General features: G+C 45.0%; 1 protein-coding gene across 1 annotated transcript in view; it reads left to right on the forward strand.

The window, feature by feature from the left end:
- The window catches only part of LOC111980688 (dedicator of cytokinesis protein 11-like), a 126178-nt gene that overhangs the window by 39168 nt on the left and 66976 nt on the right, over nucleotides 1–20034 (forward strand). The window contains 24 exon segments of the mRNA XM_070449591.1: nucleotides 1368–1447; nucleotides 3153–3236; nucleotides 3730–3870; nucleotides 4565–4837; nucleotides 7939–8061; nucleotides 8607–8689; nucleotides 8889–8933; nucleotides 8935–9009; nucleotides 9529–9605; nucleotides 9745–9929; nucleotides 10839–10904; nucleotides 12761–12853; nucleotides 13657–13780; nucleotides 13962–14083; nucleotides 14250–14333; nucleotides 14428–14517; nucleotides 14653–14774; nucleotides 15010–15079; nucleotides 15307–15432; nucleotides 16536–16607; nucleotides 17322–17468; nucleotides 18064–18147; nucleotides 18449–18560; nucleotides 19358–19396. Of these exon segments, the coding sequence (XP_070305692.1) occupies nucleotides 1368–1447; nucleotides 3153–3236; nucleotides 3730–3870; nucleotides 4565–4837; nucleotides 7939–8061; nucleotides 8607–8689; nucleotides 8889–8933; nucleotides 8935–9009; nucleotides 9529–9605; nucleotides 9745–9929; nucleotides 10839–10904; nucleotides 12761–12853; nucleotides 13657–13780; nucleotides 13962–14083; nucleotides 14250–14333; nucleotides 14428–14517; nucleotides 14653–14774; nucleotides 15010–15079; nucleotides 15307–15432; nucleotides 16536–16607; nucleotides 17322–17468; nucleotides 18064–18147; nucleotides 18449–18560; nucleotides 19358–19396 (2517 nt within the window).

Here is a 20034-nt window from a genome sequence, read left to right on the forward strand (position 1 = left end):
GTGCCAAAGTGATTGTAAAATACTTTATTTAGCTACTCCACTCCTGCCATATTTTCCAAAGAAAAGTTGCATCTGTCTTTCAACACAGTCTTCTCCTCTAGGAGTTTCAAATCCCTTCCCGTAACCTGTAAACGCACACTGAAACGCCTAAATAGTCAATTACAGGATGATACACAACAGTTGGTCAGCAAGGCAGCATTGTATTGCTAGTTTTCACCGGTCATTTTATCTGCCTCTAGAATTTAGTTCCCATTTCAAACTTCACTGGAATCAGTCACGAGTGTCCTTGCATGCATACGTGTCTGTCTGTGAGTTTTTGCGCGCATGCGTGTGTGTGTCTGCATGTTTGCCTGTGTGTACAGCCTCCGAGCAATTGACAGTTGGGGACATTCATTTTCTCATAAGGGTAGACCCTCTCTCCTCAAATGTCCCTCTAAAAACAAGTACAGTAAGTTCTCATATGCCTCTGAGATTCTGAGAGATTTGGCTAATACAGGAGAAAGCTGTGGGAGTCAGTTAGCCTGGCTGGTCGCCAGTTCCCCCTGCAGCACACTGAATAGAGTCAGACACGCAGTAGAGTTAGTAGGAAAAGCTCATTGGGACATCACTCAACATGAAAGGTGAAGAGTGTAAAATGAAGTAGAATCAGTGGTGTAAAGTACTTAAGTAAAAATACTTTTAAGTACTACTTAAGTCGTTTTTTGGGGGTATCTGTACTTTACAATTTTTATTTTTTGACAACTTTTACTTTTACTCCACTACATCCCTGAAGAAAATAATGTACTTTTTACTCCTTACATTTTCCCTGACACCCAAATGTACTCCTTACATTTTGAATGCTTAGCAGGACAGGAAAATTGTCTAATTTAAGCACTTATCAAGAGAACATCCCTGGTCATCCCTACTGCCTCTGATCTGGCAGACTCACTAAACACAAATGCTTTGTTTGTAAATTATGTCTGAGTGTTGAACTGTGACCCTGGCTATCCCTAAATTAAAATAACAAGAAAATCATGTTGTTGCTTTACTTAATATAAGACATTTTGAATGATTTATACTTTTGATACTTAAGTACATTTAAAACCAAATACTTTTTGACTTTTACTCAAGTAGTATTTTACTGGGTGACTTCTACTTTTACTTGAGTCATTTTCTTTAGGAAGTAGTAGGAAAATTGGGGTACTTTTTTCCACCACTGAGTAGAATCATCCAGTATCATCCAGTAATCATCCAAGTACACAACTCTAGGAGGATCAGACATCAAGGAAAGGGTGCTCTAATATCAGATGTCGTTATACTCATCCCAATCATACATGAGGCTCTATGGTCAGTACTCTTTTTGACTGACTCCTCTCTCGTCCAATCAGATGAGGACAGCAGCAGCCAGGGGAAAGGAGAGAGCCTATTGGAGAGTCTGGGCAGGAGCCTTCACCCTGAACTCGTCAAGGTAATGCTGTTACATGCTGACCACACCGGTCGTGTTGATTCTATTTGTGACACAGAACGTGCTGCAAGCCCTGCCTCTCCCATCTCCTCATTGGTTTTTAGAAGCATATACCCACGTGCTATCTCCTCATTGGTTTTTAGAAGCATATACCCACGTGCTATCTCCTCATTGGTTTTTAGAAGCATATACCCACGTGCTATCTCCTCATTGGTTTTTAGAAGCATATACCCACGTGCTATCTCCTCATTGGTTTTTAGAAGCATATACCCACGTGCTATCTCCTCATTGGTTTTTAGAAGCATATACCCACGTGCTATCTTCTCATTGGTTTTTAGGAACATGTGCCCACGTGGGTGATTGTTAAATGAACTGAGGTCAGTTGTGGTAATGCACCTTATTATGAAAGTTAGTTGCCAATTGCCATATGAATTTCAAAGAAGAAAAAGAAGCATGGAAGGAGGAGAGATGACTAGAAACGATTCGGTTGACTGTTTTATGTGTGGATTAATTATCGGAGTAGAGGACCTTTTTCAGATAAAATAACAACTCAATATTTAAATCCCAGTACTTATTAGCTAGCAACAGCATGCTAGCTAGGTAAATAGGGAAATTAGCTAGCTACTACAAGCTAGCTAGCCAAATTGCCATAAATGTTTAATGCTTTTCGACCTGTCCCCAAATTAATAGAATTGGTTCAGAGTTTGTTTTGATATTTCAACCTGCGTGTCGTGATCGCGTTTGGTGTGGGGGACAAAATCAATTTGCGCACGATGGCTTGGTTATGGTGTTACTGTTATCAACATCAATCACACACTGCAGAGGAATCCCAAATAGTAGGCCTACTGTTCGTTTTTTAAATGTTTTACTAAGCATCTGATACGTAATGTAGCCGTCTGTGCGTCCCACTCTTAGGCGTAGTGTGTATACCCCGTTGCTGATTGATTCAGCCTGGTGGATGTTGGCAGTATGTTTTTATCTGACTTGCTCTCTTCACCTCTGGCCTCATTAGCAGCAGTGCTTTATTCTAGCAGTGTGGATATTCCTCACACACACACACATGTTAGTGATTCTAGCCACATGGTGGAGAGGTTTTAATAGGGTCATTCAGACAGAGCGTATCCTGTTTCGATCGGAGAGAAAGGAAAGTTTTATTCAAAAAAGGGTTCTTCGGGTGTCGCCATAAGAGAACCCTTTTTGGTTCCAAGTTGAACCCTTTTTGGTTCCAGGTATAACCATTTTGGGTTCCATGTATGGACGACAGCTGAATAACTCTTTTTAGGTTCTAGCAGATAGATTATTGATAAGCAATGTGTTTCTAGTCAGTTAGAGAAACAAAATGGCTGCGGCCCTAATGGCACCCTATTCCCTATATTGTGCACTACTTTTGCCCAGAGCCCTATGGGCCCATGGCAAAAGTAGTGCACGTTAGAGGGAACAGGGTGCCATTTGGGATGAAGCTGATGCTTATCCCATAGAGACCACCTCAACTGCTTGAATGTGCCTATAAACCCAGAACAGCACAAGGAGAACAAAGAGAGCTGTCTGGTCTGAGATGTCCCAGCGCTCCTCTTCCTGGTTAACTCTACTGTCTCTCTCTGGAGATGGATGGATGGATTGGATGGTGTGAGAGGAGAGAGGGAGGATGGAGATCTCACTGTGACCTGAGGCTGTTCTTTGTCTGTTTTTCTCCTTTCTCCCTCTGCAGTATGCCAGGGAAACAGACCAGTTCAATAAAATGAACAGGAACGAGGGGAGACAAAAGCTTTTCTCCCTGGACCCTGAAACACAGGTTAGAACCGTCTGTGTTTTACTCTATTCATCCCCAATATGTTTGTTAATGTTGTTTAAGTCTATTAGATCAGGTTTGTAGTATGCAGTGTATGGGTGTATCGATGCATGATGTACCCTGTCTGTCTGGGCAGTCCCAGGGCCTGCTGGCTCAACTGGCATCGAGTGAACCTCTCAGTTAGAGAATGTCTGTGTTTGCATATTGTATGTTTCCATGGGGATGGATGCCAGAAGCTAACCACTGTTCCCTCCTCTCTCCTTCATCTTTCTTCCTGGCCTCCCTCTCCTCCCTCCTTACTTCCTCCCTCCTCCCTTTTCTCCCCTCCTTCTTCTCCCACCTCTCTCCTCCACTCTCCTTTCCCCCTCTCCCTCCATCTTTTTCCCTCCCTCCTTTCATCACCCATCCCTCCCACCTCCTCCTTTCCTCCCACCTCTTTCCCATCCTCCTCTCCTCCTCCCTCCCCCACGTCTCCTCTCACCCCTCCTCGCTCCAGAGGTTAGACTTCTCGGGTATAGAGCCTGATGTGAAGCCGTTTGAGGAGCGTTTTGGCCGGCGCATCGCCGTCAGCTGCCATGACCTCACCTTCAGCCTGCAGGGCTGTGCCAACGAGAGGGGGGACGGGGTCCTCACCAACGTAAGCTCACACACACACACCCTATCCTCCTGCTCCAACGTAGGTCCTATAGGAGTAACGTACAACAGGGCACAACAGATCCAAAAACGACATCAGAATTCGTGTTTATGTTGTATATTCAACTTATTTTCAGATCACTTTTTGATCTTTTAAGTATAAAGAATTATGGTTAGAATTTCCGGGAGTTATGTTTTTTCCTAAAATATTGCACGTTTCAAATACCTCAAGATAGATGCCCAAATTGCTGTATAGAGACCTAAATCATTATCCACATTCAGATTCCCCGATGAAGGAAGTTAGCTTCCTGTTTGGAGTGTGAGACGAATGCAGAGCCTCTTTGGCATGAGCCAGCAGTATAGAGCACACTACTGAGTCCTCCCTCTCTCCCTCCTTCAGAGTGGATTATAGTAGACATTAAACACTGTGATAAATAACTACATTCCCACTAGAGCATTTATAGGGTCTGGGGAGGGGAATAAGGGAGGTTGGCCGAGATTTATATGGAGTGACGTTGTTGCACTCAAACTCACATAGGCGTTATGGTTCCTGGAAGGAGTGGGGTCGCCATCATTCAAGCTAATATGCTTATGTCTACAGTGGAAATACACTCGTATACACACACACACACACTCTCTTTTGTTTGTACCTCGTAAACACTCACATACGCACGCTCTCTCTTCTCTCTGTTATCCAGGTGGAGCCGTTCTTCATCAGCTTGGCCCTGTTTGACGTGTCTAAGAGCTGTAAGATCTCTTCTGACTTCCACGTGGACCTCAACCCTCCCTGTGTACGAGAGATGCTGACCGACACCTCTCCACTCTCCCCTACATCAGAGGGAGGAGGAGGGGGAGGAGGAGGAGGAGGAGGAGGAGGGGTGAATGGAGGAGTGAACGGGGATGCAGGGATAGGGAATGGTCTTCCCGTTCTACAAAGGGTGTCTGAGTCTCTGCTGCAATACCCCACTCAGGTAGGACCATAGTGACCTTAACTGACCTATATAATATATTCTGTGTGTTGTGTTGTGTTTACACAGACGCACACACGCAGACTAAATCGTGCTTGTGTATCTGTAGAAATGATGCATCACAGAATCCTCAGATTACAAACTAAGTCTCTCCCTTATTTGACATGATTACTTAAGATGATCAGTTGGTTAGGACAGGGATGTAAAGATGGCTTGAGTTTTGTTTGTAAATAGTTTTTTTTTTTTGATGACCCACACGAACCGTCAGGGATTGCAAGGCGTTGTCGTCAGCGGTGCTGCACAACAGTGGCTGTCCTCTCGTCTTACACCCTAGTCGATACGGTGCCACAATACTGCACATCCATGCATTTACCCACAATGCAGCGTGTGTGTGTGTGAGAGAACAGTTGACTGATACTCCTGATTTCACTGGACTACCTCTGGTGTCTGGGGGATTCTGCTGGCGCTACTATGAACCAGGACATAGTCCGAATGATACAGTTGATTTCCCCTCTTTATTCAAAGCACGTTGAGATTCAGGCTCGTAAAACACACAACATAACTCCACCATCCAGTGTTACAGCTAGTACTGCCATGCAATGCTGCAGGATTTTGACCAGAGGATTTTCGTGTTAATAATCTGTTGAATATCTCAAAGCTTCAAAGTGTATCTCCTTTGTGTATCTCCTCTCCTGGATGATTCTTAACTTCTCATTATACAGTAATTGGGTAAACAAGAACAGCAGCTATGAAATATGTTCACTTTAATCTATATGTATTGTATATAGCTAGTATTACCGTTTCAAAGGCTAACTGCAATATCAAACTGCAATATCAAAGTTGCTCTAGTAGCCCGACTCTCACTGTTTTGCTAAACAGTTTGAAGCCAGTCGACTTGAAAAGAACAGTCCAGTTTCAGCATGAGGATGTGTGTTTCTCTTGGGTGCTAGCTGTAGCGTGCCGTGTTAACTCCTGCAGCCGGTGTGATGTCTTTTAAGATCAAAGTGAGGCGTTACAACATCAGATCGTCCGGAGAAACCTCTAAGGTCATTAGCTAGCTAGCTTATTATCCTGGAAGTGTAGCCAACTTCATTAGACGTATGGCCCGGTCAGTGTGAACTTAAATGACTTAAACCAGACATAAAGTATGTAGAAAACGTGAATGGAGAAATATATTTTTTAATAAGATCATCTTTGAGAACTAACAATCACCCCAAAATATAAGACGGTCAGGGAGAATCTAAAATTTAAAAAATTGCATTACATGGGGCCGCATTTATTTTGTTATAATGCTTGAGTCACTCAGATAGCATAAGAACACGGCAAACGCCATGGAAAAATGTGTATGATTAGCTTTAAAACTGCACATTTTCTCTCGGCCCCATTGCAAAATGTGTATAATTGTAGGAAATTATCTTTTAAACTGCTCATTTGCTCTCACCCTCATTGCAAAATGTGTAGAATTGCAGGAAACTAGCTTTAAAACTGTAACATTTTCTCGCCGCCCAACGGCAAAACTTTAAAACAGAGAAATGTTTTCTCTGTGGACAAGAGGAGGGTTTAGAAATGTTCGGTTGGAGACAACGCCATTCCCCACTGCCTACCGTGCTGCACCTCCCATCCCCAGACAACATGGAAACATGACGGAGCTCTCCCTTTCTCTGGACGCAGAAAGTCCTGTGAGGTGGAATGGAAATGCTGTGTAATAAAATATCTGGACCCAGAAACAGAATGAAGAACAGAGTGGAAACAGAGAGTATCAAACAGAATAGAATCAATCAAGACATTGGTCATTCTCACTCTCGTTGACACAAAAAACAGAACTTGATTTGTGGTGGCAGGTAGCCTAGTTAGAGTGTTGAGCCAGTAACCGAAAGGTTGCTGGATCGAATCCCTGAGCTGGCAAGGTAAAAATCTGTCGTTCTGCCCCTGAACAAAGCAGTTAACCCACTGTTCCCTGGTAGGCCGTCATTGTAAATAAGAATTAGTTCTTAACTGACTTGCCTATTTAAATAAAGGTTTAAAAAATAGTAAGCTCCTGCCTTGTGTGAACCTAGCAATGTCTAGCTTGGCAGCTTGGCTGTCGAAACGTTGGTAATTACATTTTTGCATCTGAGCTCCTAGAGTGTGCGGCTCTCCTTTATTTTTTAGTTTTCTACTCCGCTAGCCAGCACCTCCTCTAAATAGGTGTGCGTTTCTTTTTCTTCTAGATTACCTAGCAATGTCCACCAGGGCACAGAGAAATAGATCATGGCCTTCCTCTATGATTACTGTCTGATTATAGACTTGGACATCAGCAGATCACAGTGTAATTGAGGTGCTGTTTGGGTGTAGTCCATCTTTCTACTGCACAACGGAAGTCAGGGTGTGTCTCACGGGCGCTAGCAGGCTCCCCTTCATCTCCCTCAGTGCCAGCTTTATATTGTGATTTACATGGGTATCTCCCATGTAAATCTGTTTCTGGTAGCAGAATCTTTAGCTAGACCCCTGCGAGAGCAACATAATGCAACTTGTCGTCCGGGTTATGTCAAAGCTGATGTGTTTTTAATGTGTTCCAAATGTCTACTAATGTGTCACGAACTCCTCTCTTACTTTGCTGCCACTCCCAGGAAGAACATGTTTTTGCATGTGTGTGTGTGTGTGTATGTTTGTGTGTGCGTGCGTGCGTGCATGCACGTACATGTGTGTGACGCTCTGTGTAAGAGCCACGGTTGGCTTCATCTCACTGACCCAAAAATAGTTCCAACTCTGTTTTGGGTTTCCTGTATAGCTTCAGCCACTAACAGACAGCCAACCACTTCCCAGCTGCAGGCCCCGTCCAGGAGACAGTTGATAAACTCTCCCTCATACAATGACTACGAGCTACTGTAGTCCTGACGGTAGTTTCAAACAGAAAAATCATATGAAGTTTTAAGAAAAAAGGTGTTAAGTAAAAAAATAGATACATAAAAAAATAAAAGTAACAAATAATTAAAGAGCAGCAGTCATTAGGCCTAGCAGTCTCAAAGAGTCATTTTTCCTTCATCAGTCTTCTCCATCATTCTTCCTCATCCCTCCATTTTTCTTCTACTTCACCTTTCCTCTCTTCCTCATCTCTCCTCCAGGGTATCTTCTCGGTGACCAACCCCCATGCTGATATTTTCCTGGTGGCCAGAGTGGAGAAGGTCCTACAGAACGGCATTACACACTGTGCTGAGCCCTACATCAAGACTTCAGACATCAACAAGGTGTGTGTTCGTGTGTGTGTGTGTGTGTGTGTGTGTGTTGTGTGTGTTGTGTTGTGGTGTGTGTGTTGTGTGTGTGTGTGTGTGTGTGTGTGTGTGTGGTGTGTGTGGTGTGTTTGTGTGTGTGTGTTGTGTGGGTTGTTGTGTGTGTGTGTGTGTGGGTGTGTGTGTGAGTGTGTGGGTTGCGCGTAAGTGCGTGCGTCTCCCTTCAGACATCAACAAGGTCTTCTACCACCACTGCTCTCTCTCTCATCTTAGTTACTTCTATTGCTATTAATAGATCATGTGTCAGACACAGGACATGCATAACCCCCAAAACCACGTTTAACGTTTTAGTAGAGTGTGCCTGGGTTGTGTGATTATGTCATGTTAAAGTGTCTTGTTTAACTTGTTTTAAACTGAATTGCCTCCCATGTTTTGCCTATTTTGGTCTTGTTTCCATCATGATTGTTTGAGTAGCTTTGCCGCTGTTATAAATCACGTTATTACTTTTCAGTAACCTGTTACTGTTACATCAGACTCATTCTACATGTTGTGTTCCCCTCCAGACAGCCCAGAAGGTGCTGAAGGCTGCCAAGCAGACGTGTCAGCGCCTGGGACAGTACAGGATGCCCTTCGCCTGGGCTGCCAAGTAAGACACAGCTCTCTAACACATCAAATGGAAAACTGTGGAATAATCACTGACTATTTGGGAAATAATGTTTACTGGGCCTCAGGCAGTGCGGGGGATGATTTATTTGCACCTCAGGTGTCTTCATTTGAATATTCACCTGCATTTTACAATGTACATCCTCCTACACGTGAACATGATCCTGTCTCTGTTGTCCCAGGCAAGTGTTTAAAGATGCCCAGGGCAGTCTGGAATGGACGGGAAGTCTCGCCTCTCTATCGCCAGGACAGCAGCAAGATCTCCACCGATGACCTCATCAAGATGCTGGCTGATATCAGGAAGTGAGTCATAAATAAGACATGTGATGGTTGTGACTGTACACTCTTAGAAAAAAAGGTGCTATCTAGAACCTTAAAGGGTTATTCAGCTGTCCCCATAGGAGAACCTTTTGAATAACCTGTTTTGGTTGCAGTAGAACCGATTTGGGTTCCACATAGAACCTTTTCTACAGAGGTTTCTACATGAAACCCAAAAGGGTGTGTGTGTGTTGTGTGTGTGTGTGTGTGTGTGTTGTGTTGTGTTGTGGTGTGTTGTGTGTGTGTGGTGTGTGTGTGTGTTGTGTGTTGTGTGTGTGTCGTGTGTGTGTGTGTGTGTGTGTCTACCTGTAGTCAAAAAGGGTTCTCCTATGGGGACAGCCGAAGAACCCTTTTGGAACCCTTTTTTCTAAGAGTGTACAGTATAGGTGGTTTGGTGTGCTAGTTGTACTACGGACATGTTAGTCGGTGTCCTAGTGTCTGTTGGCACTGCAGGTGTAGATACTTATAGTGTTATGACTGTTTCAAACACTTTCACCCCTACAGGCCAGAGAAGAGCAAGCTGCAGACCATCCCTGGACAGCTGAATGTCACCATCGAGTGTGTGCCTCCGGACTTCTCAAGTGGGTAGTTTCCCCTATTTTCCCTAGTCCGCTGTTTACATTTGACTGAATAATATTGAACGTTTGACTGACAATCGTGCCATATAACCCATTTCATTGGTTGACAGTGCCACTGACGTCCTCCACTGTTTTCCCTCAGACACGGTGACCTCGTCGTACATCCCAGTCAAGCCCTTTGAGGAGAAGTGTGAGAGGGTCTCAGTGGAGATGGAGGAGTTTCTCCCTGAGGAGGCCAAGTACAACTACCCCTTCACTGTCTACAAGAACCACCTGTATGTCTATCCCCTGCAGCTGAAATACGACAACCAGAAGACCTTCGCAAAGGTGGGTGAAAGGTGGGAGGGAGATATGTGTGCAAATAACAACAACAACGCAACATGTAAAGGGTCGGTTCCATGTTTCACGAGCTAACTTAAAGGCCCCAGAAATGTTCCATACACACAAAAAAACGAATTTCTCTCAAACGTTGTGCGCAAATGTGTTTACGTCCCTGTTAGTGAGCATTTCTCCTTTGCCAAGATAATCCATTCCACCTGACACAGGTGTGGCATATCAAGAAGCTGATTAAACAGCATTATCATTACACAGGTGCACCTTGTGCTGGGGGCAATCAAATGCCACTCTAAAATGTGCAGTTTTGTCACATAAAACAATGCCACAGATGTCTCAAGTTTTGCGGGAGCGTACAATTGGCATGCTGACCAGAGATTTTACCAGAGAATTTTATGTTAATTTCTCTACCATAAGCCGCCTCCAACGTCATTTTAAAGAATTTGGCATTATGTCCAACCGGCCTCACAACTACAGACCACGTGTAGCCACGCCATCCCAGGAACTCCACATCCAGCTTCTTCACCTGCGGGATTGTCTGAGACCAGCCACCAGGACAGCTGATGAAACTGAGGAGTATTTCTGTCTGTAATAAAGCCTTTTTGTGGGGAAAGAAAATATTCTGATTGGCTGGGCCTGGCTCCCAAGTAGGGGGGCCTATGCCCTCCCAGGCCCACCCATGGCTGCGCCCCTGCACAGTCATGTGAAATCAATAGATCAGGGCCTAATCTATATTTATATGAATTGTAACTCAATAAAACTGTTGAAATTGTTGCGTTTATATTTTTTGTTCAGTACACATTGAGTTCAGTGGGTGATTGGGTTTACAGCTCACATTATCACTCGCCGACTGTCGTCCTTACTGGGTTGAGTTATTGTATTGACTGTCTTTTATCCTTCCAGGCAAGAAACGTAGCGGTGTGTGTACAGTTCAGAGACTCTGACGAAGAAGGTGCGGCCCCTCTAAAGGTGAGCGTTTGGATGATACTGTAACGTCTGATCTACTGAAAATGACTGGGATCCCCAGGAGTTGACAAAGTTCAAGTTAAACTACAGTGGAGTCACGGAGGAGAGAAAAGGCCTCTTACAGAAGCTTAGCCAGTTATTACAGCTGGCAAGGGGAGATAATGAGAGCTCTCTCTCTCTCCTTCTTTCTCTCTCAATCTCTTTATCTCGCGCTCTCTTTCACGCTCTCTTTCTCTCTTTCTCCCTCTCTCACGCTCTCTTTCTCCCTCGCTCTCTCTTTTTCCTTCCTTCCCTCTCTCTCTCTCTCTCTCTCTCTCTCTTGTTGAGGAACATCCGCACACGTCGAATATTTGTGGGTGGAAACCTCCATTCGACGACCATGGAATAGTTTTTCCCACCAGACAGAATCCCTCACTGTTCACTGCACTCAAACAGGCTTCCACAGAACCAGTGAGAGAGATTATTTATCACACAGTCTGGCTAGGAACAAAGTCTTTTCTCGGGCATAATAAAGTGTTGACAAACAGCAGGGTCGGGCCAACGTCACAGCACACCTCTCCATTTAGCACACAGCGGAAACCAACTAGCACAGTTCCTGGACTTTACACCGGCTCTAATAGAAGGAGCGATAACCCATGTCACACTGTGCTGTAGGTTGCTGGAGCTGTATGAATTCATTACTATATTTATTTGATCATTAAAAACACAAAGAAACCGCTTCAGGTGGAGACAACATTACATATAGTGCATTCAAAAACGACTGCATCAAGGATGAACACACTGAAGCCCAAAGGCTCATTCATTTTGGTCCTCCAATAGTGAGCGTCCGCCTCATTGATGGTGCACTGTAGTTTGCTCCATGGACTTCTATGCTTAAAATGTAGGAACAGAGATGTCTCTCAGCTCATTCTGCAGAAAAGACTGAAGATTCCAGTCGGCCCTTCTAGCCAGGGACCGGGCCTACACCCTCACTGTGTAATCATCAGACCACACTTCAGCATGTTGTCGCCGCGGGAACAGGGTTCTGAAGGCACTGCTTTTTCCATGCTGGTACACAACCCGTAATCACATGATCTGAAACAGCGTATTCTCCACTGGAAAGAGGCCAACTATTTCTGAGACCGGGCTGGTCATTTGAGCTCTGCTCACTCTGTCCTTTCTAAGGACCACCACTCGGCATGTCCTCTCAGTTTCCTTTTTAGACAGTACTGATAATTAGGAATGATCAAACATTCCCCTTCAGACTAAGCTGCTCATTTGAGCACTGTCCTTTCTAAGGGCCTCCTTCACACTCTCATACTTTGGTCAATTAGAAAATGACCCAAGGAATCAACATTGTAATTACTGCACTAAATTACCCCCCCCCCCCCTTCTCCTCCTCCTCACTGTGTCTGCCCTGTCAGGATCAGTTATCTAGACCTCTGCCTGGACTAGCATTGAGTTTTACCCACAGTACCTTACCCCACAAAAGGCCTTCCCGTCCAGCCCAGGGTCAGAGGATCTATCTAGGGCAGGGCCACATCACACGCCTGGGCTTGGGCAGCTCAGCCGGCCCCCTCCTCCTTCCCTCTCCTGGGGTCTCCACTTAGTTTAGTTCCGTTTAAACTCTCACCTCCTACATACTACATTCTCACCTCTAACTAACTTACACTGGTGAACAAGCTCGTTTTCCCCGTCGTTCGTGGCCGTGGTTTGCTTGTGTTGCAAGTATTTGAGGTGTGATTGTACAGTTCTTTAACAGCCTTTCGGTCTAATTATTTCGCATTGCCCACAGATCGCTGTCGTCTTACTCACTGACATGCCCATGCAACATCAGCAGATGAGCAGTAGATTAATAATAATGTGTGTGTGTGTTTCAGTGTATCTACGGAAAGCCAGGAGAGACACTCTTCACCACCAGTGCCTGTGCGGCCGTCCTCCACCACAACCAGAGCCCTGAGTTTTACAACGAGGTCAGAGAACAATTTGCGTAATAAACCTGGCCTTTTCCCTGATTTGCTATGCCACATCAATTACTCCCTGCAATTGTTACTGTTACTGTTGGAAGTCCTCAGTGGCCAAAGTCCAGTCATTAGGGCTTCGTTAATCCTATAATCTAGCCCAGAGCAGGGGCTCTGGTCTGGCTCACACTGGGCTGGTCTGATACCCACCAGAGGGAGAGAGAGAGAGAGAGGTGAGATCAGGACACTGTCACAGACACAGAGACGTTGACTGGGACGGGGGCCATCTGGTCTATGGCATAAGGATTAGAACCCCACACACACCATCCAAGACCCCTTCATTGCTCTGATCTCTCTGGACTGCTGCTTTGGTAATGAGTTACTTTATCAGGGACCCCTGTTTCAACAAGATTTTAAGGGAAAGGACCACACTATTCGTTGTGACACATAACCAAGTCATATTAGACCCCAGGTTGGAATTAGTTTAATGAAAGAAGCAAACGTTATTGGCTAGGCTCGCCGTGTGTCATTTCCTCTGACACAGAGCACACGTGCAGGCAGGGTGAACATTCCACTACTCACTCTTGCTGCCCCCTAGTGGTAAAGATATGAATCGTTTTGCTTTGGCTTAGTCGTACTATTTCTGACATTGAGAAATATGTACCGTTGTATCTAGAATGATAGGTTTGTGACTCGTTCTGGGGTATTTCTAATGGCACTGCCAGAAGGACTTTTTAGTTTAAAATCTTGGGTCAAGTGAGATGAGAATTTTGAAAACACTAACGTCCATGTTGATCGTGTATCGATCTGTGCAGGTAAAGATTGAGCTGCCGGTCCATGTCCATGAGAAACACCACATCCTCTTTACCTTCTACCACATCAGCTGTGAGATCAGTACCAAGACCAGCACCAAGAAGAGAGAGGGAGTGGAGTCCCTGGGTAAGGCTAGGGGCGGTGTGTGTGTGTGTGTGTGTGTGTGTGTGTGTGTGTGTGTGTGTGTGTGTGTGGGTGTGTGTTGTGGTGTGTGGTGTGTGTGTGTGTGTGTGTGGTGTGTGTGTGGTGTGTGGTGTGTGTGTGCTTCCTCCATTACCTTACCTGTTCATCCCTCCCTTTGTAACAGTGGGCTACTCCTGGTCCCCCCTGTTGAAGGACGGCAGGATGCAGTCCATAGAGCTACAGCTGCCTGTGTCTGCCACCCTGCCCCCTGGATACCTGTATGACAAGACCCAGGACGCCAAGAAGGTACAACCCTCTATTCAGTGGAGAACACCTGGGGTCAAGGAAGAGCTATCCCCTGCTTGTGTTCTAGTGACAAATGACTGCGATGACACTGATTTAAAACATTAAAACATTTGGCGAAAGAGTACTAAAATCACATTGTTGTATTCGTGTGTTGTCACCCTTACAGTCAGCACCCGATATAAAATGGGTAGAAAACAACAAGCCACTGTTCAAAGCGAAGACCAATGTAGCGTCAACAATATACCCCCAGGTATGTCTTCTACCTGCCGACATTGAAACAACTTGGCCAAGCTGTTGTGACAAACACGCCATCAGACAGCTGTGTCCTGTGTTTCCCTGTGTAGGATCTGCACCTCCACAAGTTCTTCCAGCACTGCCAGCTGATGAGGTCCTCCTCAGAGGGCAACCCAGCAGAACTCATCAAGTATCTGAAGGTGAGAGAGACACGCCTGCTGTGGAGTATTTTACACCGTCGTTCTGTATTGCTGTCTCTCTCTGACTTTTTCTCCCCCCTCCCTCGCTCCATTTCTCTCTTTCTCCATCTCCCTCCCTCCCTCTCGCTCTCTCAGTGCCTGCATGCCATGGAGACTAAGGTCATCATTAAGTTCCTCCCCACTGTGCTGATGCAGCTGTTTGAGGTCCTCAACACAGCAACCAAAGAGGCCACCGAAATCGCTGTCAACTCCACCCGGTGAGTCTGAACTCTGACCCTGTGACGTCATCATGGTCTGACCCCATGACATAGTGACATAGACATAGTCATGGTTTGTGAAAGATAGTTACAACTGCTTTTTTGGGGGGGAAACGTTAATTCAATGGATATTTGCTGCGCTACGTAATTATCATACTTCTATTTTTTACTGAACCTTTATTTAACTAAGCAAATTAATATTTGCAATGCTAATGATAATGTTCTATTCCTTCAGTGTGATTATACACATCGTTTCCCGGTGCCACGAGGAGGGGCTGGAAAACTACCTGCGCTCTTTTCTCAAGGTATAACGCCAGGCATCACACACAAGACAGTCACTAGTGACCAGAGTCAAGCCTAGGATCAAGGCCTGGTCCTTGCCTTAGCTGTGATTATTAAGATGGGTGATGCATTTCAGTTGAAAGTAACTCTTTTTGGGGATAATGTTGAGCTTGGATCCATTTTTCAGACCATGAAAAAGTGATCATGTAAAGGTTGTGTATTAACGGCTGTCTTTGTGTTGTGTTCCAAGTACGTGTTTGTGAACAACGGCCCAGTGTCTGGGAACTCTGGGACCACTCATGAAGTCCTGGCCACCGCAGTTACAGCCATCCTCAAACAGACAGCAGATTTCAACACCAGCAACAAGCTGCTCAAGGTGTGTGTTTGTTTGTGTGTGTGTGTGTGTTTGTTTGTGTGTGTGTGTGTGTGTGTGTGTGTGTGTGTGTGTGTGTGGTGCGTGTTGTGGTGGTGTTGTTTGTGTGGTGCGTGTGTGTGTTACCGGAAATCCCCCCCATATTCTCCGTCGTGGGATATTTCCCAGGTCCCACAAGGACAACGGCTATTATAAGCTTCAGGGTTAGGATTACAATTAGGTTAGGTTTAAGATTATGGTTAGGGGTTAGGGCAATAGGATTTTGAATGGAAATAAACTTTAGTTCCCTATAAGGATAGTAAACATATGTGTGTGTGTGTGTGTGTGTGTGTTTGTGGCGTGCGTGGGTACTTGGAAATCCCCAAAATCCTCCGTTGTGGGATATTTCAGGTCCCCACAGGACAACGGCTATAATAAGCTTAGCAGTTAGGGTTAGGAGTTAAGGTAGGTTTAGAATTAAGGTTAGGGGTTTGGACAAATAGGATTTTGAATGGAAATAAATGTTAGTTCCCCATAAGGATAAGTAACCGTGTGTGTGTGTGTGGTGTGTTGTGGTGTGTGTGTGTGTGTGTGTGTGTGTGTGTGTGTGTGTGTGTGTGTGTGTGTGTGTGTGTGTGTGTGTGTGTGTGTGTGTGTGTGTGTGTGTGTGTGTGTGTGTGTGTGTGTGTGTGCGCGTGCCAGCCAGCGTGCATGCTCAATCAGAAAATTGCGATTCCTATACTGACCAGCAGGTGGCACCAGCCACTTGTTCTTTGAAAGAGAATTCTCAACATTATTATGTCACCACCACTAAGAATGTTTTCACAGACATTTTCAAATGCACTTTTCTATCTATTATCATTATACCCTGGATTATTGGACACTAAGCTATATTACAGAGCCCAGTGCTGTTTTGACATTCGTCAGACTGTTGATATGATCTCTCTTAGTAAGTGTCCGTCCCAAATGGCACCCTGTTCCATTTATAGTGCACTAGTTTTGACCAGGGCTCTGGTCAAAAGTAGTGCACTATGTAGGGAACATGGTGGTCGAATTGGGACGCATTCTAAATGCTTCACAATTGAGGAGTAGTTCCAACGTCCTCTGTCTCTCATCCTCTTTTCTAGTATTCCTGGTTCTTCTTCGAGACCATGGCCAAGTCCATGGCCCAGTACCTGCAGGAGGGCAACAGGATCAAGGTTGGCAAATGTTCTATTCTGATGAAGGGTTTATCTTGTGTCCCACATGAAGTACGGTGTACACGCAGGCACACGCCAGCTTTCACTGGCACTCCCTCAGGTGTGTTGTTACGAAGATTCGACAGTTCTCTGTCTTGTACATGCCAATATTTCTCTGTCGAGTGCCAGGGCGTTTCAGTTCAGTCTCTCTTTCCTCACCGTGAAAATGTGGCAACACATTCTTCCTCATTCGATATGCTTGTGTCTCTTGTGCACCGCACACACACACACACACCACACTTACACGTTCCCAGAAATGACACTCCACTCCCACACAAGTATTTCTGTTCTCCTTTTTTTTTCCCGGAAAGTTTTTAACTTTTAGTTGAGCTGGTGATGGGGATGCTCCTAGTCATACTCTTATCTTGCCAAACAGTTTCTAAACAGTCCCAGTAACATCCAGACTATGGCCTCTGCTGCAGCACCTCTACGATAAACTAAGGTTGCTGAAATAGAGCGCAGTAATAATACAATTGATAGAACGTTCTCTGGCAAAGTTGAGGATGTTACAAGCTGTGCACATTTCAGAGAGTTTAACCTCTTAGCCAGCCTTCTATTGGGAAAGAAACCTGTTTCTCAATGAGTAGAAGCGCACACTTCCTATTAGGTAATATAAGATTGATATATATATATGTCGTTTACTTTGGTCTCATTGAACTGAATATGTTTTACCAGATGCCCCGTGCCCAGAGGTTTCCAGACAGTTTCCACCAGGCCCTACAGTCCCTACTACTGTCCATCATGCCTCACATCACCATCCGCCATGTTGAGATCCCAGAGGAGGCCCGCTGTGTCAACCTCAGCCTGGCTGGCTTCATCAAGGTCAGGCCCCCATACAGAGCCTGAACCATACATTACAGAGCCTGAACCATACACTACAGGCCCCCGTACATTACAGTGCCTGAACCATACACTAAAGGACGGACATAATACAAAATACATTATCCCTGCTCTGAAAAAGGAATACTGTTGATATTGAGGTCTTCATTAAAGACCAAACTCCCTTCTGAAACTAGCGATAATGTGTGGTGAAGTCAGGTNGGGGGGGGATAACTGTTAATATCGCAGGAGGTTGGTGGCACCTTAATTGGGAGAGGATGGGCTCCTGGTGATGGCTGGAGCGGAATCAGTGGAATGGTGTCAAATACATCAAACACATGGTTTCCACATGTGTTCGATGCCATTTTGTTCGCTCCGCTCCAGCCGTTATTATGAGCCGTCCTCCCCTCAGCGGCCTGCTGTGGTTGTTATTGAAGGTCCAGGTCGAACACCAAACTCCCTTCCGATAGCAACGGTAATGTGTGGTGAACTCCGTGTACTGCAAGTCAAGCACTGTATATGAAAGATGGTCTTGGTGTGCTTAGTTGGTTAGTCCTGGTCTTGGTTAGTCCTCCTAATCTGTGGCCCCCTTCCACAGCGCTGTCTCACCTTCATGAACAGAGGCTTTGGCTTCAGCCTGGTCAACGACTACATGTGTGGCTTCACCCTTAAAGACCCCAAGGTACTGGACAATAGCAACAACCCCTCTTCTCTACCATGTCTGATTATGTATTCTTATTGCAACAGTGGAACAACAACACAGCCCTGTATACAGGCCTCTATTGACAGTACATGTGTTGTGTGTGGCACTCGTAGTCAAATATATGCTTCAGCATATTTGACTAACTGATTAAAATCAACATAACATTTTATGGAAATGTTGATGGAAATCCTCTAATCTTTTTTTATTTTCAGGATGAAAAAATAGTATCTTGTTTGTTTAATCTTGTTTTGTAACGCTGGAGTTGTTTGTTGACCGACAGGTCTTGACCGAGATGAAGTTTGACTTCCTCATGACGGTGTGTAACCACGAGCACTACATCCCGCTTAACCTGCCCATGGCTTTTGGACGCACCAAGCTGCAGAGAGTTCAGGGTAAGCTGCTCTATCGCCATGCGCCTCTGTCCGGTCAACTCCCTACCTGCATTTGATCCCTGCCACTGCCACACACGTAATCCTGGGAGGCACAAATTAGGCCTTCCTGTTCTGCATTGCTGCTGGTTTTCCTTTGTCCTGGTCACTTAAAGGGACATTTCGCCACTTTTCAACCTAATATTCATCCTCAATATCAATTGAAATGTTATTTGTCACATGTGCCGAATACAACAGGTGTAGACCTTACAGTGAAATACTTACTTACAAGCCCTTAACCAACAATGCCGTTTTAAGAGAAATACCTGTTAAGTTAAAAAATAAAAAATAAAAATGGATAAGTAAAAAATAAGAAATAAAAGTAACAAATCATTAAAGAGCAGCGGTAAAATAACAATAGCATGGCTATATATACAGGGGGTACCGGTACGAGTTTGAAAAGTGGTGAACTTTCCCTTTAATGTATCAATTATTGTAACTGTATTGCAAAAACCAGTATACACTACGAAGACCAAAGCTGTGCTCCTATGATCTGTTACATCACCCTCACCTACAAACCACCCCCCACCCCCGCCACTAATCTGCCTCATTGGTTTGGCCCACTCACCAGTTCACACACAAGTCTATTACAGAGCAGACCATGCGGAGTCCAGCAAAAGGAGGGTTGTAAAAGGAATTCTATGACTGTTTTTCACCCCACCACAGCCATAGTGTGTTCTGATAATACTAATGCATGGTATGTTCATTTAATTTCCTAATTTTTCTCCTCCCTTTTGTTTTGTTTTGCTTGTGGTCGTTAGATTTTATTTCGTACGCGACGGAGATTTTTGGCGCAGTAGGTAGGTGATGCCTCCACAACATCAACCGACACGTTTGCAGTTTGAACGCCAACTGACACCGCACGCCACTAACCAACCCATTTCTGCAAGCCCCGTCTATCCAGGACACTCATTAATTCACTCTTCATGATTGCTAACATCCTCCATACCACCTGCTTTGGCCAATGCTTTGTAGTGGCCTGGAGTTTGTCACACTTCTTGCTGGCTTGGATCGTGGAAATCAAATAAATTTTCTTCTCTTGAATGTTTTGATTGATGATTTCAGACTTGAAAGACGAGGGGAGAGTCTTTCATGCTGCCTCTGCCTGTGGGACTACTGCATTCTTTCTCACTCTCTCTGCCTTCACTTCTCTCTCTCTCTCTCGCCTTCTCTCTCTCTCTCTGCCTTCTCTCTCTGCCTTCTCCTCTCTCTCTGCCTTCACTTCTTTCTCTTTTTCTTTCTCTCACCCTCTCTGCCTTCACTTCTCTCTCTCTGCCTTTTTCTCTCCCCTCTCCCTCTCTCTCTCTTTCTCTCACTTTCTCTACCTTCACTTTCTCTCACTCTCTCTCTCTCTTCACTTCTCTCACTCTCTGCCTTCACTTCTCTCTCTGCCTCCTCTCTCTATCTCTCTCTTTCTCTCACTCTCTCTGCATTCACT

The sequence above is a fragment of the Salvelinus sp. IW2-2015 genome, linkage group LG3, assembly GCF_002910315.2.
Source record: "Salvelinus sp. IW2-2015 linkage group LG3, ASM291031v2, whole genome shotgun sequence".
In the NCBI taxonomy this organism is placed as follows: Eukaryota; Metazoa; Chordata; class Actinopteri; order Salmoniformes; family Salmonidae; genus Salvelinus; species Salvelinus sp. IW2-2015.